This window comes from Pezoporus wallicus, unplaced genomic scaffold (genome assembly GCF_028554395.1).
Source record: "Pezoporus wallicus isolate ANWC-B61680 ecotype Strahan unplaced genomic scaffold, APGP_CSIRO_Pwel_v1 scaffold_7736, whole genome shotgun sequence".
NCBI lineage: Eukaryota > Metazoa > Chordata > Aves > Psittaciformes > Psittacidae > Pezoporus > Pezoporus wallicus.
Genome location: NW_026636574.1, coordinates 915,540 through 931,708, shown reverse-complemented (window position 1 = coordinate 931,708; position 16,169 = coordinate 915,540). Strand labels below are relative to the sequence as shown.

General features: G+C 48.0%; 1 protein-coding gene across 2 annotated transcripts; it reads left to right on the top strand.

Annotated features, from left to right (window-relative positions):
• Positions 1 to 817: 817 nt before the first annotated feature.
• PM20D1 (peptidase M20 domain containing 1) lies at positions 818 to 10,319 on the top strand. 2 transcript variants are annotated; one of them, XM_057400665.1, is made up of 14 exons: positions 818 to 1,022; positions 1,719 to 1,805; positions 2,063 to 2,295; positions 3,539 to 3,625; positions 4,405 to 4,538; positions 4,961 to 5,080; positions 5,632 to 5,707; positions 5,903 to 5,964; positions 6,208 to 6,286; positions 7,367 to 7,438; positions 8,129 to 8,297; positions 8,963 to 9,062; positions 9,860 to 10,019; positions 10,109 to 10,319. In XM_057400665.1, exons 1-13 carry the CDS (start codon positions 818 to 820, stop codon positions 9,987 to 9,989), a joined length of 1,554 nt encoding a protein of 517 aa, XP_057256648.1. In that variant the 3' UTR covers positions 9,990 to 10,019; positions 10,109 to 10,319. The 2 variants fall into 2 exon arrangements, with proteins under 2 accessions (XP_057256648.1, XP_057256647.1); XM_057400664.1 differs by having other exon boundaries at positions 9,860 to 10,319.
• Positions 10,320 to 16,169: the final 5,850 nt, after the last annotated feature.

The following is a 16,169-nucleotide window of genomic DNA, read 5'->3' as shown; positions in this document are numbered from 1 at the left end:
CTCCATGCAGAGAACCCAACACCTCCATCATGGCCCCAAACCGTCCCTTTGACACAAGAAAGACACGGCTCCATGCAGAGAACCCAACACCTCCATCATGGCCCCAAACCGTCCCTTTGACACAGGAAAGACACGGCTCCATGCAGAGAACCCAACACCTCCATCATGGCCCCAAACCGTCCCTTTGACACAGGAAAGACACGGCTCCATGCAGAGAACCCAACACCTCCATCATGGCCCCAAACCGTCCCTTTGACACAGGAAAGACACGGCTCCATGCAGAGAACCCAACACCTCCATCATGGCCCCAAACCGTCCCTTTGACACAGGAAAGACACGGCTCCATGCAGAGAACCCAACACCTCCATCATGGCCCCAAACCGTCCCTTTGACACAGGAAAGACACGGCTCCATGCAGAGAACCCAACACCTCCATCATGGCCCCAAACCGTCCCTTTGACACAGGAAAGACACGGCTCCATGCAGAGAACCCAACACCTCCATCATGGCCCCAAACCGTCCCTTTGACACAGGAAAGACACGGCTCCATGCAGAGAACCCAACACCTCCATCATGGCCCCAAACCGTCCCTTTGACACAGGAAAGACACGGCTCCATGCAGAGAACCCAACACCTCCATCCCGTCCCCGACACCCGATCGCCGCCATTGCCACCGGGCCCGGCAGCGGCTCCCACGCGCGAGCGGAGGGGGCGGGCCCAGCGCGCCCATTGGCCACGCTCCCGGGAGTGGTGCGTGACGATTGGTGCTCGCCCCCGCCTCAGCCGGGGCCCGGCGGCAGGGTGAAGTCCGCCGGGGATGGCGGGCGGGAGCGGGCGGCGGCGGCGGGCGCTGTTGGCGGCGGGCCTGGCCGCGCTGGCCGCGCTGCTGGCGGTGCTGGCCGCCGTGCTGCTCCGCGCCTACGTGCTGCGGGCCCCGGCCGTGCCGCGGCTCTGGGCCCGCCGCGGAGCCCCCGCCGCCTTCGGTGCCGGCGAGAGGCTGGAGCTCAAGGAGGCGCTGCGAGGTGAGGGGGCCCGGCCGGGCCCGCCCGCCCCTGCGCTGCGCCTGCCCGTGGGTGCCGCAAGCCCCGGCCCCCGTTTTCATGGGGTGCCCCGGGGCTGTGCGGTTCCCTCCGCAGGGGGAGGCAGGGCCACGGGGGGAGCGCACTGTGTCCGTACCCTCAGCTGCCGGGTGGTTTTAGGGAGGCTGTGACTGGGACCCGCGTGTTGCGTGGCAGTGATTTGGTGTTGGAGAGCGGCCTTGTCTGCCCCTGTGCTAACTACAAAGACAAACGAGACCTGTCTTTATGAAACAATCTGTTAGCACGGCCCCACTGTTGAAAAAGAAGCTTGAACTGCCGTCTGGCAGCTGCCAGAATAGGCTGTGACTATGAGGAACTGGGTCACCCAGCAAAACGCAGCTGCTTCTGGGCAGTGGCGTTTGTGACAGCATCATTCAGCACATTAGGATGAAGAATGAAGTATCTAGGGAAATACCTTGGCTGGCACTGGAAGGAAGTACTCGTGTGCTGCTTGCACACAGCTCAGCTCAAGCACAGCAGTCTCTTTTGGTAGTGGCAGCTTTTCCTGTCCTGTGCGATAATCCTTAAAGCCTGGAAAACATTCGGGAACAGAAATATTCCTTTCCCTTTTGACATGCAATTTAAGTCTTTTTGGCTGATTTCCTTGTCGAATGATTTCTATTTCATATTCCATTGAAGGTGCCATTAAAATCCCAACTGTTTCCGTATCTCCAGAGGACTTGAATACAACTGCCATGGCAGAGTTTGGGAATTACATTCGGAAAGGTACTAAACTCATTCTTAACCACCTCTGCTGTTCAGTTTTCTTTTAGTAAATGGAGAGTACATATGGGGTTCTTGCCTAGAATGGAAGAAGCTTAAAAAGCTTTGTTTTCCTCCAGAAAGGACTGGCAAAACCTCTGTACCATGCAGTGATGTGGCATGGCCAGAGCTAGAACAGAGAAGGTTCAAATGGCTTTTTGCAGTGGTGGGGTTTGGTTCTTGACTTATTTAAATGACCTTTTTAATTCCTTTCTTCACAGTCTTCCCAGCTGTGTTTTCTTCAGAGTTCATCCAACATGAAACTGTTGGTGACTACAGCCATCTCTTTACTGTCCAGGGTTCTAACCCTCAAATGATGCCCTACATGCTGCTTGCACACATGGATGTTGTGCCTGCTCCCCCGGAGGGTTGGGAATTCCCTCCTTTCTCAGCTGCAGAGCATGAAGGATTCATCTATGGACGAGGAACTCTGGATAACAAAAACTCTGCCATAGTACGTCGCCTTGGTAATATCCTTTCAGAGAGATACAGAGCCTGACAAAAGGTAGATTGGAGGGATCTGTTCTCTTGAAACTCACTGTATTGTTTCTCCTGCCCCTCTTTGCCCTATGTAAATTGTGTATCAAATGCTGTGTTTGAAGTCAGGGATAGACCTTGTGCACTTTCCCAGGTGTCATATGGGCATTCAGAGCCAAACTTGGCCCTTTGCAAAGGCTTGAGTTTCAAAATAAACACTGTTGATTTAATATTAGAGTCAAATACCGTCTAGCTAGCCTGTGGCAGAACAAAGAGCTGTTGTACGAAGTACATTTGGGAGGAATAAAGTCTGGAAAAGATTGCTCGGTGAAGGGTTTCTCATTTGGGAAAAGCCTGATGGAAAAATTAATAAGGAAAATAGTCCTTTGTGACTTGCAAAGATCATTTCCATGGCAGCCCTCTATTTCAGTTTAAATAGATGTTTAGCAAAGCAGTGTCCCACAGGCGCCTGTGGCTGCATAGACCATGTTCCTTGAAAGTTTCTTGAGGTTGTTTAATCATCAATATCAAAGCCTTGCAATTTACGGCCTTGGTTTGATGCTTCCTTCTACTGTGAAGTGCATGAGTAACTCCACAAGTGGACAATAACAATGAACAGTTGCAGTGAACATGGCAAGGTGGGAGCTGGCAAGGTGGAGGCAGTGTCATTTCTTCTAAGAGAAGAGATTAGCTTAAATTTAAAAACCAGGCAAGATGATACCAATACAGCAAATGGGAGATTTCATTTCTCTTTCTGTTTCTGCCATCTTAGCACTTCTTGTACAAAATTGAGTTCTCATTCATATAAATGGATTTGGAAGCTCAAGTCGGAGCCAAGCTGCGTGTTGGACAGGCAGCTTAAAGAACAGAGAGTTCCTTGGATTATCCCAACTGTGATGGGCTTCCTGTGCAGTTTGTCCCTGACTTCACCAGCAGCAAGAACAAGCTGACACTGTATTTTGTGTATGCACACTGTCACTGTGTAGCACACCAAGTCTTAAACATTAGTGATCAAAACTATTGCAGTGTGTTTCCCAAAGAATGTGAACATCCCCAGTAGGAGCTGTACAAATAAAAGCTCAACTGTGAACAGGACAAAGTCTCCTTAAGGGCTGTGAATGCATCGTGTTTCTTTGACATCACATTGCATTCTTTCATGCTTATTCTCCTTTCTAACACACAAGAATAGTATAATACATTCTGGGTTTTTTTTTCTGCAGGGGATTCTGCAAGCTCTGGAGTTTTTGCTGCGAAGAAATTACAGACCCCAGAGATCTTTCTATGTTGGTATTGGCCATGATGAAGAGGTATTTTCTTTCACTGAAATAACAAGTTGTTTGAGTTGTTCATGTATGTAACAAGGCTTAATTTTAAAACATTGTTTACCTAGAAAGTCTTTCCTGGTTTTCTGGGTTATGTGGGCAGATCCTGTGTCAGGTACGTGGGCATAGTTAATATTGATCATTTGGCTTTACGTGACATTGACAAAGGGGTTGGTGAGATGAGCAAAGGGAAAAGGACACAGGAGGGTGCTAGTGCAAATTCTTTTCTGCACGGAAGGTGCAGCAGGAGTCACGTTTTGGAGTCCATGTAGTACAGGAAAGGCTGGCTTAAGATTTACATGCTTGTTCCAAATGGTCAGGAAGAGCAACCAGAAATGTTCCCTGTTTGTTGTGGCAATGCCCACTGGTGCAGAGAGACAGATGAGGTGGGTTTCTTTATTCATGTTCGAAATAGGAAGAATTATTAATACCTCTTTAAAAAGACTGACCTGTGAAGCTCATGGCTCTGATGTATCACCATATCCAAGAGCCAAGGGTTCACAGCAGTGTTCAGTGGTGTGTGGATGGGAGCATTCCCCAATGTGGATACAGATTCATCTGCTACTGGGCCATTAATGGTCTCCAGTGATTCTGCTGGGAAGGATGGAAGGATCTCCTGACAGGTTGCTCTGGAGCTGCTCACTAGGGGATTTCTGGCATTCTTTGCATTGTAGCACTGGGCACTGTCAACAGCAAGATGTTTTCCAGTGTCCTTCCCAAGGGGATGGTTTCACCTGATGCGTTCCTCTGGCTGATTCCCACAGGTGTTTGGTCGGAAGGGAGCGATGGAGATGGCAGCTCTGTTGGAAGCACGAGGAGTGAAGCTCTGCTTCTTGCTGGATGAGGGCAGTGCCATACTAGATGGCATCGTCACAGGGGTGAAGAAGCCAGTAGCTGTGTAAGAGAGAAAACACATTGACTGTGGTGTAAATGACCCATTTTCAAGAATTAATCTGTAAGAAATGACCTTGCTAATGGCAATAAAATACGTTGCCAAGGCATGTGGCAGTGTTGATGCTGCTAAAAGCTACAGCAATGCACAAAGTGCAAGCAAAGGACCTTTGGTGTTTGCTTGCTGTCCATCACAGCTGTGCTGACAGCAGCAGAAAGCTCCATTTAGCCAGGACATGCATGCTTTTGCTGTAGTGTCTACTCACTGGAGAAGCAGCCAAGACATCAGCCCTCGTGTTGAGGATTTGATGTTGCTGCTTCTTTAGTGTTTTTTATGATCCTAAAAATACTCAGTGTAGATCTTTTTGCCTGTGGTCTATGCATGTGTTTTTAGTTGCATTAATCATTTACTTCTTTATCATTGGACAGAATTGCTATCACAGAAAAGGGCTCAATAACACTGAACTTCACTGTGGAAAAAGAGCCAGGACATTCATCCTTTCCTCCAAAGGAGACAAGTATTGGCATTCTTGCAGCAGCAATGACCAGGTGAGAGCTTCCCTGTCATCTGACATCCAAGAGAGTTCAGCAGGCTCCTAAGTCACTGATAAGTGGCTTGTTAAATAGTTATAGTTTGCAAATTCCCAAAATACATTGAAACTTGTAACTCCCTTTGCAATGCAATCCTGAGCAAAGGGACAATTGCCAAGTAAAATAGTCAGAATGTGACTGGGGAAATCATCTCTGTACATGTCTGTGTGGATAGCAGATTGGCTCATAAACATGTCTTTTAGAAAAACTTAATATGTCAAGATGTGATGGAATTCAGTGTGGTATTTTTCTAGATTTACATGTATTCCTTATAAGTGTCAGGCTTTGGGATTTTTTCAGCTGTTCTTCAAAGAAAGACTTTGTATGGGACTGGAATGCTCAGGCATCAGTCAGGGAGCTGTGCTTGCAGATGTACTTACCAGGAGAGGACAGTGTGATTGCATCTCAAATCCATGGATGCATTTCAGAAATCAAATTCCTATCGACCTTCTGGAGTGACAATAGTCAGAGGGGATCTAAATGCCACATGTTGGTGTGCTTTGCCATAGACTGGAGCAGAATCCCTTGCGGAACCTGTTTGGCCATGGGCCAGAACTCATGACTATGGAGCACCTCGCATCAGAGGTGAGGAAAGAACTATGATTTCATATTAGAAAGTGAAGAGCATATGAATTTCGAGTGTAGTTACATAGTCTCTGGAAAAAGGGAGGCTTAACCTGGCCTTTCCCCCAGGTAATTGTTTCAACAAGAGCTGAGTGACTATGCATTGTCTTGAAAACTAGAAACCTTCTGATTTGTGGTTTTATTTCTTCCACTTAGTTCACGTTTCCCCTCAATCTCATCATGAGCAATCTGTGGCTGTTTTCCCCTGTTGTCAGCAGGTAAGAAAATACATTCTTGGTAAGCATTCCCAGACCTCTCACCCTTCAAAGATGAAGCTCAAAAGCCATTTCTAGTCTTCCCAGCAAATAGTCCTACCACTTCATAGCTTAGACAGTGTCAGTGCTTTCCTGTTAATAACCACTTTGTTAACTGAATAGGCCATTATTCAACTTATTGCCTATGGAATTATGGTGCTTCTGGTTTACCGATATTAAACTTCTTTCTTGTTTCTTTCTTGTAAGAGTTCTTGCCTGGAAACCTTCCACCAACGCCTTGATTCGAACGACGACAGCAGTGACAATGTTTAACGCAGGAATCAAGGTAGCTTCATTTTGACCTTTCTCCGTGTAGTACCATGAGAGAATTGGGGCATATAGTTTGCACCTATTTATACCTAGTTATAAGATCAGCATGGGCCCTGGTCTTGGACCCTTTGCGGTGTCACCACCAGTCTCATTTTTACTCCAGGTGTGGCTTGGTTTTAGCCACAGTTGAATATTACCTCCTTTCAGAAGTTATCTGCTGTCTGTCACAAAAAGATCTCTGTGAAGTAGTGTTAAGATTTTAGGGTGGAAAAGAGTATTTTCTGTGTAATCATACAAAGTATCAATGTCAGTATTTGAAACTCACTGTCCTAAACACTTTCCTAGCCCAGATGGGGTTGTGTTTGTGAGCACAGGTCTGCCGTTTACCTCCGTTCAAGTATGGAGTGTGCACCTTGGACCGAGTGATAACAGGTTCTGGCTGATACAGCCAGATCTTGCCCTGATAAGGAGGTGTAGCTATCCAAAAATACTGTAGCCCTGGAAGATAAGCAGGCTGTTTGGTGTGTCCCTGAAAAATCTGTTACTGAAAAGCACCACTAGACAAGAAAACAAGATGCAGTGGCTGAACAGTGACACTGAGTGGCCAGGACAGAAGTGACACCCTGTTTTCGTCTTTTCGTTGGTTTTTTTTTTTCCTTACTGTTCATACCTTTTTTGTTTAACAAAAGTATAAATATTGACTCTGTAGAAAAAGAGTCTTCAGTAGCACCGTTTAAATGAGTTACATGTCTCATACTGGGGAAAAGTAATATGAAGATGAGGTACAAATAGTGCTTAAAAAGACTTCCAGGATTTCTCAGTATAAGGTTTCTTTTCTCAAGAGGAAAACTTGTATCTATCAGCAAACTTAATTTCTTGTTGAATTGATGAATATTCTTTATGGATTTATCTACATTCCAGATGAGATGTACAGTGTTTTAACAGAGAGTACAGAAAGATATCCCACATTTCATGTTAGTGGAAACAGTGAAGCATTAGGCTGGAGTTGTCTGAGCACTTTCTGAGTTTGCACTTGGCATTTTAATCTGGTTTGAACTTCCTTTGAAGTGTTGGTTCTTCCTTTTTTTCTTTCTAGCTAAATGTCATCCCATCTTCTGCAAAAGCAACTGTGAACTTCCGCATCCACTCTGCAGAGAAGGCCACCGAGGTACTTCCAGCCTTACAGCGACACTTGGCCATTTCATCGCCCCCTGTATTCATACAAGCAGTAGAAGGGGATGATTTGGGAATTGCTCCTTTATGAAGACTGTCAGAAACACAGCCTATCAAATGCCTTTTCTCCTCCTTTGAGACGGATTACAAAGTGCATTGTTTACTGTGGCTTCTGAATGTGGAGCAGAGCAAGAGGCATGGCTTGCAGTTATATCGAGCAGGTTTCAGAAGCCTTTTTGTGCCAAAAGAGCACATGGATCATATGCGGTTATGAAATGGAAGCATGAAGGTTTGTGACCTGTGAGAATATGGGAATCTTGTACATCTCAGTGGGTATGAAACATTTGACAGTAAATAACATCTTCCCTTCCCGAGCTTTTCTGGAAGTTTACCTCTCTGGAAGCTTTTCCTGGATTAGTTTCTTCAATGACCCAACTACCAAGTTGTCAGGACTGATGCAGTCCAAGAATACCTTGAGACAATGATGTGCATCTGGTTACACTGGGGTCAAAACCAATTACCTTAAGTATCAGCCATTGACTGAGTGAGAGGAAGAGAGGCTGCCCCCAGTTTGTCCTAACTCTGCAGCTGTATTTGGCTGACAAATGCTCTCTGGAAAGTGGACCATTTGTGGCCATCTCTCTCATTTCTTTGGCTTATTTAATGCCTGTCTTTTTACCCACAGGTGCTAGAGACAGTTAGAAACATCATTGCTGACGACAGAGTGAAGATTGATGTTGTGGAGGCGTTTGACCCACTCCCCACCAGTCCTTGGGATGACCAGTCATTTGGAGTCCATATTTTCCAAAGGACCATTCTGGATACTTTCCCAGATGTTGACAGTGTAGTCCCAGGTAACAGCAAGCACAGGATGATGATTGTTTCCTTTCCAGCTTCCACCCTGCTTTGCTCTCCCTCATCCCCCACTGTTGACTTGTTTCCATGTTGTGTGTACTCCTCCACCCCAGCTGTTAACTGCTGGAAACAGCTGTTTTTTCCTCTTGATTCCCTTCCCTCTTTATGTTTTCAAAGTTTTCATGTTGTTTTTTAGTAGTGGAAGTACAAAAAGCAAACAGGAAACTGACAGAAACAATGAGCCTTCCATTTAACTCTGCACATACAAAGGAATCTCTTCGGGGAAGAAAGGAATTGTGAGGGAGAGTAGGAGGTCTTCTTGCTTTAGGTCTTCTTTTATTGTTTTCATAGCTGGCAAAGCCATTCCTGCTTTTCTGTATTGTGATCCCAGCCCCTTCCCTTCCTCACAGCTCCTTCCTAGTTCTGTACTGTTTGACTGCAGTTTGATGCTTAAGCTTTAGTGTCTTGGGTGTTCTTACAATGATTGAATCATACGTTCAGCTCTTAGTGAATGTGCTTCCAGGATGTACCAATAAGCTGTTCCCAGTGCTTTTTGGGGGATTATAAAGACCTGTTAATCAGATGCCTTTCCTTTCTCCTGGGAAAAGTGGGGCTCATGAAATTGCTGCTCTCATGCAAAGTAAAGCTGAGGTTTGTGTTCCAGGCACGTGCATCGGGAATACGGACAGCAGACACTTCACTAACATCACAAACGCTATTTACCGCTTCAACCCACTGCTCCTGAGCTCAGATGATCTCCCCAGGTACTGTCTGTGTGCACGTGGGCAGCAGTTTGGGGTGGGGACCTTGGAAAGAGAAGATGATCAGTGTTTGGCAGAAGGAAACCCAACCTTGTGTACCTTGGCGTGGTGGCAGCACTGCCTTACATTCCATTAGGCCATCCATTTCCTGCAGTCCTGGGTGCTGCGCAAAGAGGGATGGACGGAAGTTAATGCTGGGAGAGCTTTAGCACTTCTTCTTCACCTCACATGCAGACATGACCTCATGTAGGTGTCCCAGTGGGCACAGCAGCAATGCTGAGAAGCTCACTGGATCCTTTATGCAGTGCAGCAGAGTGGAAGGTGGTGTTCTGATAGCTGGCCTTGTTTAAGAGTTGTATCCATCTGTTTGGACACATGCCACTCTGAATTTACTTGCTTCTTAAAGCTGGAAGTTAGGTTTCCTGGAGGAAAGTGATAACAAAGAACATCATGCAAGGGACTGTTTGCTTATTTAGGACGTACTGGATTTGTTGGTTCAGTGAGGTGCAGATGATACAGGAGGAGAGCTCTTGTAGCCAGGACAGTGACATGAATAGGCAGGGAGATGGAATACTGTTTATTCCTGTCTGCATACACCATGAACTTGGTTGTGTTCTTAGCCTTAAAATCAGTCAATTTGGTTGCCCTGAGGAACAGATATTGCAGTATTTGGTGTATTCTGCTGTATTTTGATGTTGTGCATTGCGTTATGAAGTGAACAACCAAGTAGGGTGCTGGGTGCATGCAGGTGGGTCACAAACACACCCTGGACTGAAAAACATTCTTCTTTTTACTTCCAGGATCCATGGGTTGAATGAGAGGATCTCAGTTGAGGGTTACGAGAAGCAGGTCGAGTTCCTCTTCCAGCTCATTCAGAACTGTGACACTGAGAAGCTGCCGGAGCCTCACGCCAGCTCCCACGAGCTGTGAGGAGCACCCCTGAGAAGAGCAACTACTGAGGTGGATGAGGGGATGGAGGGGTCTGTGCTTGTGTTTCATACTAAGCTGCATCTGGACTTTGGGGATTGTATATTGTGATTTCCATACAGATGGAAAAACTGCTGGTTCCTGCTTTAGGTTGTGGTTTGCTGGACACAACACAACAACTGACCCTGATTCCTGCTCCTCCTGTGACTTCCAGCCACTAATAATGGTATTAATTTTTTTCAGCACTTTCTTTAAGCCTCTGAAATTGGCAGTCACTTAAATCTGAGCTATAATCAGCAGTCACTTACCTGCCAGTAAAAGAGGTGAATCTTCTGCGGGTGCTTTTGTTAACTCATTTGATGCAGTTAATGGATTCCTCACAGATGCTGTGTGTGTCAGCTCACATGGAGGGGTTGTGCCACGCTGCGGGTTTCATGTGTCTGGCAGAGTTACTCCAAGGGTTTGCAGCCCTGCTGCTTGGTGGGGGCTTCTTCCCCAGGTGATGCTTTCAGCCAGTGGTAACTTGCTCCCCCTGCGTTCTCCCATGCATGCACTGATTTCTGCCTCTAGTTTAAAATGAAACTGAGCTCTGGAAGTCCCAGTGAGTTGCTTTAACTGATCTCAGAGGTCCTGAAAGCTTTTCTGTCTCTTCAGTGACTTTGTGTCTGTCTCTCACTCCTTGGCACGGCCATGGGTGTGTTGTGTGGTGGGTGGTGGAGCGAGGAATAGCAAACTGCATCACTGTTGTCTGCTCCTGAATCACCTTCTGCAGTGTGTGTTTCTCTTGCTCCTGTGAGAACTTGCTTGGGAAGACTGGTGAAGCCCTTCAGTTTCTTCAGTGCAGCAGGAACCTTTGTTCCTTCACTGCCTAGGCCAGCAGTTTCACTTAGTGCCGCACTTCTGTTGACTCAGCTCTTTGGGACTCCTGATGTAGACATTTGATGTTGCCTGTTTCATCTTGCACTAGCACTAGTCTTTGTTAGCACTAAAAGCTTAAGCATTCTTTTGGCCTTCAGAGTCTCTTTAGTTGAGGTTACTGTTATTCATTAAACGAGAATTAACAACTAGATGTGAGCCAAAGACGAGAGTGGGTGAAAGCTGACCTGCAGGTACTAGTGCAGCTCCTCCTCTTGCACTGCTGCAGAGATGTGTCTCTCTTTCAGAACTTAAATTATACACTGGAATGGGTGGTGGTTCTGCTCTAAATTCATAGTGTAAAAGGTACTGGAATGTACAGGAAACACCCCGAAGTGTATCCTGAAAAGTAGTGATGGAACTGTAATTCCTGTTCTTTCCATCCCCCATTCTCTTATTTATTTGCAGTCTGATCTTATCAGCCAATGAGCTCGAGCTGTATCCATCTGCTAAATCACCGAAACCAGACTGGCATTTTCATCTAACAAAACAAGGAATGCAGACTCTTTCCTGATGAATATTCAATCTTTTAATGGAACTATATAATTGCAATACAGTCATTTCCACACCTGATTCGACACGAGAGCAAGTCCTAAAGTTTCCATCAAAACAAATCCACACATTTTCCAGCCTGCTTTAATCTTTGCGCCCTTCCTGGTGCTCCCCTTTCTCTACCAAATGAGCTCACTCTGTTTATGCATTACTGGGTAGTAAATAGCTTGCATCTTTTAGGGTTTATTTCCCTTTGACTGTTTGCCCTGATGTCATGGATTTGTTTAGCCACGTGTCTGCGGCTCTTTTGTGAAGGTGTCAGTCCTCTTGCAGACTCCTGCTGCAGACACAGCAAAAGCCATGTGTGAGGGTACAGCACAGCATCAAATACATCCCTGGCAGTGAGAGGGGGAGGAAGGTTTTGTTGTTTGGTTTGTTTTTTTTTCCTCTGGAAAGTGTGTATAAAGATGACTGAGTCTAAAGCCATCACTTTGCCTCTAACAGTATGGAGTTAACACTGTTCAACATTTTCATCCATGACCTGGGTGATAGGACAGTGTGTCCTCTGAAATGTTTGCAGGCTTTAACCTGCCGGAGGGGAGACTGAGATGAGCTCTTAGGCAGTTCTTCCCTGTGAGGGTGCTGAGGCACAGGGTGCCCAGGGTCCTAAAGACATAAAACATCCTTTCTATTTGCAGTCTGCTGTCCCCAACCCCAAATCACTGCTGTCTCTGCTCTGTGAGGACTGTTTCTTTAAAGGATGTTCATCTGAAGATCCATTTTGCTGCTGAAGGGAGAGTGAAAGGCAAACAGCCCTGGGAAAGCAGGCTTGGTTTGGCAGGTCCTGTGCAAGTGTGTGCCATGAGGTTTTGCTAATGCAGCTTGTTGCAGAGCCTCACCGAGCGCTGCTCATCAGCCTGCACCGCATAGATGCTCAACAGAGCTTTACTACCTGAAAGCTATTAAAACCCTAAGGGGGAGTTGAATGCTGTTGGTATTCGTGTAGCATGTTCCTGTGTTCCATCCACAGCAACTTCCTTTCCTTCCCTGCCTGGAGCCAAGTCTCCAAAGCTGCCATTCTCCTGACAACAGTTACTCAAAGTGTCCCATCTGTAGCTGTCCAGCCAGAGCAGGCTGCTGGGGAGCAGGGCAGCTGATTTAGGGTCATGAGGGCTGCTACACCCTGGAGAAAAGGTCACGTTCCACACCTGCATTTTCTAAAGAAAGCTGTTGCTGGCTTCTGTTTCAAAGGGCTTGGGTTATTTTCAGCTCTGAGTGACCATGGAGAGCTCAGGCACAGAGCTGGAGGAGAATACAGGAACAAGGTGTTTACAGGGTTGTTTCCTCCAGCCTTGCATTTGACATTTGCATTCTTGGCTCCTTTGCCATATTCCTGGTGTTTCAGGGAGCTGGTGATATCCATTTTCTCAAGCAAGTGCTGGGAAAGCTTCTGCACTGTGCTCAGCCCACCACTGAACCCTAGAGCTGTGAGTGCTGGAGAGAAAGACACCCACTGAGGAACCCTGAGGTGGCTCAGTCATCACATAGCAGCAGCCCTCACCTATTGCTTGGCCTGACCTTCAGCACTCTTCACTGCTGCCTGCTGCTGCCAGGTTGAACCCTCAGGGGTTGAGTCCTCTGCAGCTCCTCACAGAGCTCCAGGAGCTCTGGAACTTGTCCTTTTAGTCCCCAAATTCAGGCACTTGCAATAACTCTTTAATGGAACCCCACTGCTCTGACCTGTGAGGTCTCCAGTGCAGCACTGGCAGTTGCCTGCCAGCATCTCCCAGTGCCCATAGCAAGGCTGAGGCGTGCAGAGGGCTCTGTGTGTGTGTGTGTGTGTGTGTGTGCACTTTGCTGTGCAGGGGCTCGCCTCTGCTTTCCTGTTCCACAGCTTCCCAGGGCAGCCGAGATCAAGAGCTCAGCATGGTGGGGAAGGGAGTGACCTGCTCCGCTCAGGAGGGATCCCTGTGCTGATTCCAGAGCTGTGGAGCTGGGCCCCAGAGGAAGCTGCAGTCAGCTCTCAGCAGGAAGGAAAATGACCGCATGGAAGGGTGGTTATGCAGGGGGTAGGGACAAAGGGTAAATGCTCTGTCACTGATGGATGTACCTAGGAGTGGGTCACAGCCTGGGCAGTGGGGTGTGAGACAACATGCAAGTCATGCAGCACATCCCAGGGTGCTTCTCATTCAGCTCTGAATTTCTCTTTCTAATCCAACACCGTTGTATGTTTTATTGTAGCTCCGTAAACCCTCACATCACTTGGACACTGCCTGCTCTTGCACTAGGAAGGCAACCAAACGGCAGGGCCTGGCTGTAGCTCTGCTGTTTCACCAAGTAACCAGCTCCTTGTTCACAGCAGGAGCACTCTGCTCGGGGACTGTGCTGGGTCAGTGCTGAGGCTCTCCATGCACTCTCTGCCCAGTTACCACAGCTACAACAGGGTATTCTCATGTTTTGTATGGCGAAGGTGATTAGAGAAAGGCAGCAGTGAATTACCACCAGGAATTGGTCCAGTGGCCAGAGTAAGGGGTATGAACTCCTACTGGTTGTATAGACATCAAGGCCAGCTTGGACAGGGCTTGAGGCAACCTGCTCTAGTGGAGGGTGTCGCTGCTCGTGGCAGGGGGTTGGAACTGGATGAGCGTTAGGTCCCTTCCAGGCCAGATCGTTCCATGATTCTGTGATGATCAGAAAAGGTTAATCCTCTTTGGGATTTGGGGGTCTGTGCTATCACTGGGGCAGCAGCTGCTGCCTTGTGGAATGCAGGAAGCAAAGACCTTCCACCTCCTCCCTGCCACGTGCTCTCCCATGGCAGAAAGCCCTCGGGATGGACCTGCCTGAGCTTGACCTATGTTTGTCACAGCAGGCACAGCACGTGGGGCACACATGGATTGGGAGCGGTGGTCATCCGGACCTTGGAAAAAGGATGGTGATGGGATTGTTTGCTTCCAGGCTGGTAAAACACAACTTCCGTGCTCCCCATGGCAGGACCAGATTAGGCTCAGCTTCTGACGTTGTTCCTGCCCTCATGAGCTGCGTTTGCCCTGGACTGACCTCTGTGGGAATAAGTCATTATCCACAACCTGTTCAGTCTTTGAGTTTGCCTCTTGAGATTCCTGGATACAAGTAACTGAGAACCAGCTTCCTTCAGCATCCTTGGTCCGAGAGAGCGTGGGCTCCATCCTAACCAGCATTAGATCGGTGCCACACAGCAGTGGGGCTCAGCAGAGCAAAGGGACCTCTGTGACCACTGTCAGAGGTGGGTTGTTTGAGTGACTGTGGCCAAACCAATGGATTTTGTTGGACTCTTGTGTCCTCCTCTTGCTATTGTGGTCCCCTCAGTCGGTGGTGAGTGCTTGGACAGCTTGGGAGTGCCAGAGTCAGGTGTGGAACACATGGGCATGGGGTGCAGTGGTAAACTCTTTCCTTTCCAAGCCTTTTGTTGCCCTTGGTACCTGCGGCCCTGCAACTGGAAACCCATTTCCTGCCCTTTCATCCTCTGCCTTTCTGATCTCTGGGGGGGATTTTATCTATTTCTGTTTTCTTGTCTCAGGCAGCTTTTGTGTCTGCGCAGCCACTTCCTGAGCGCGCAGCTGGGCCCTCTGTCATCAACAAGGTCACGTTCTGGTGCACCATGTTTTTAGGGAGGTGGGGGAAGAGCAGTCACCCTGGGGGAGATATGGCTTTTCCAAGGCAGCAAAGAAAGATGGAGGCAGAAGGAGAGCCTGACCGACCACGTTTGTGGTGAGTGCCACAGTTTATGGTGAAGGCTCCAGGGAGACCTTAGGGCAGTTCCAGTGCCTAAAGGGGCTACAAGAAACCTGGAGAGAGGCTTTGGACAAGGGCCTGTAGGGACAGGCCAAGGGGAATGGCTTTAACCTGCCTGAGGGGAGACTGAGATGAGCTCTTAGGCAGAAGCTCTTCCCTGTGAGGGTGCTGAGGCGCTGGCACAGGGTGCCCAGAGAAGCTGTGGCTGCCCCATCCCTGGCAATGTTCAAGGGCAGGTTGGACACAGGGGCTTGGAGCAAGCTGCTCCAGTGGAAGGTGTCCCTGCCCGGGGCAGGGGTTGGAGCTGGAGGAGCTGTAAGATCCCTTCAACCCAAACCATTCCATGGCTTTATGAAAAATTGAGCTTAGGAAGGTTTCTGGATGAGGTTGCTCAAATCCAAGCAGAAAGAAATGAAGCAGCAGAGCCCAGAGCTTCAGAGGCATCTCGATCCCAGTGGATCTCTTTCTGCCATTGACTGCCTTTGTTTCCTTGGTTTAAGAAATGAAGTCACCAGCTCTGGTCACACTTGACTCAGTGTCTGAGGTGGTGAGGGAGGAGGATTCCAGACCCTGGGCTGCTCCCCCTCTTCCCCTCACACATGTGCTGGGTCACAGGGCTCGTTCCTCATTCAGTGACCTGCCTCCAAGGCTGGGGACGCGTCATGGCTCTGGGTAATCACTTGGCTGGTGAGTGTTTCCTGGGAGGAAAGGAAAGGCAGGAAGGAAAAACAACAGCTGGTCAGAAGTTCCACTTGGGCAACAAGGCAAAAAACCAAGGGGGGAACTAAGAGGAAAACATGAATCAGAAGAGCTGGTTTCATTCAGGAATTGAGAGCGCTATGAGTCACTGATCTCTGCAGAAGATGCTGCTGTTTACGTACGTGTTTGTTGTGGGCCGGTTTCATGTAAGGAGATGCGATGGCGTTCCCAGTTTTCGTGGCTGAACTGTCTTAGAGAACCCTTTGAGCCGGCTTCCCTGAGACAGCTCCATAGGTTGGAGCCCAC

What these genes read in the sequence shown, in the direction of transcription:
- PM20D1 (XM_057400665.1), top strand. Translation starts at nt 818, where the DNA reads ATGGCGGGCGGGAGCGGGCGGCGGCGGCGGGCGCTGTTGGCGGCGGGC. An exon ending in GCTCAAGGAGGCGCTGCGAG is followed by an intron (nt 1,023 to 1,718) that starts GTGAGGGGGCCC and finishes ATTCCATTGAAG; the next exon opens with GTGCCATTAAAATCCCAACT. An exon ending in TTTTCCCCTGTTGTCAGCAG is followed by an intron (nt 5,965 to 6,207) that starts GTAAGAAAATAC and finishes CTTTCTTGTAAG; the next exon opens with AGTTCTTGCCTGGAAACCTT.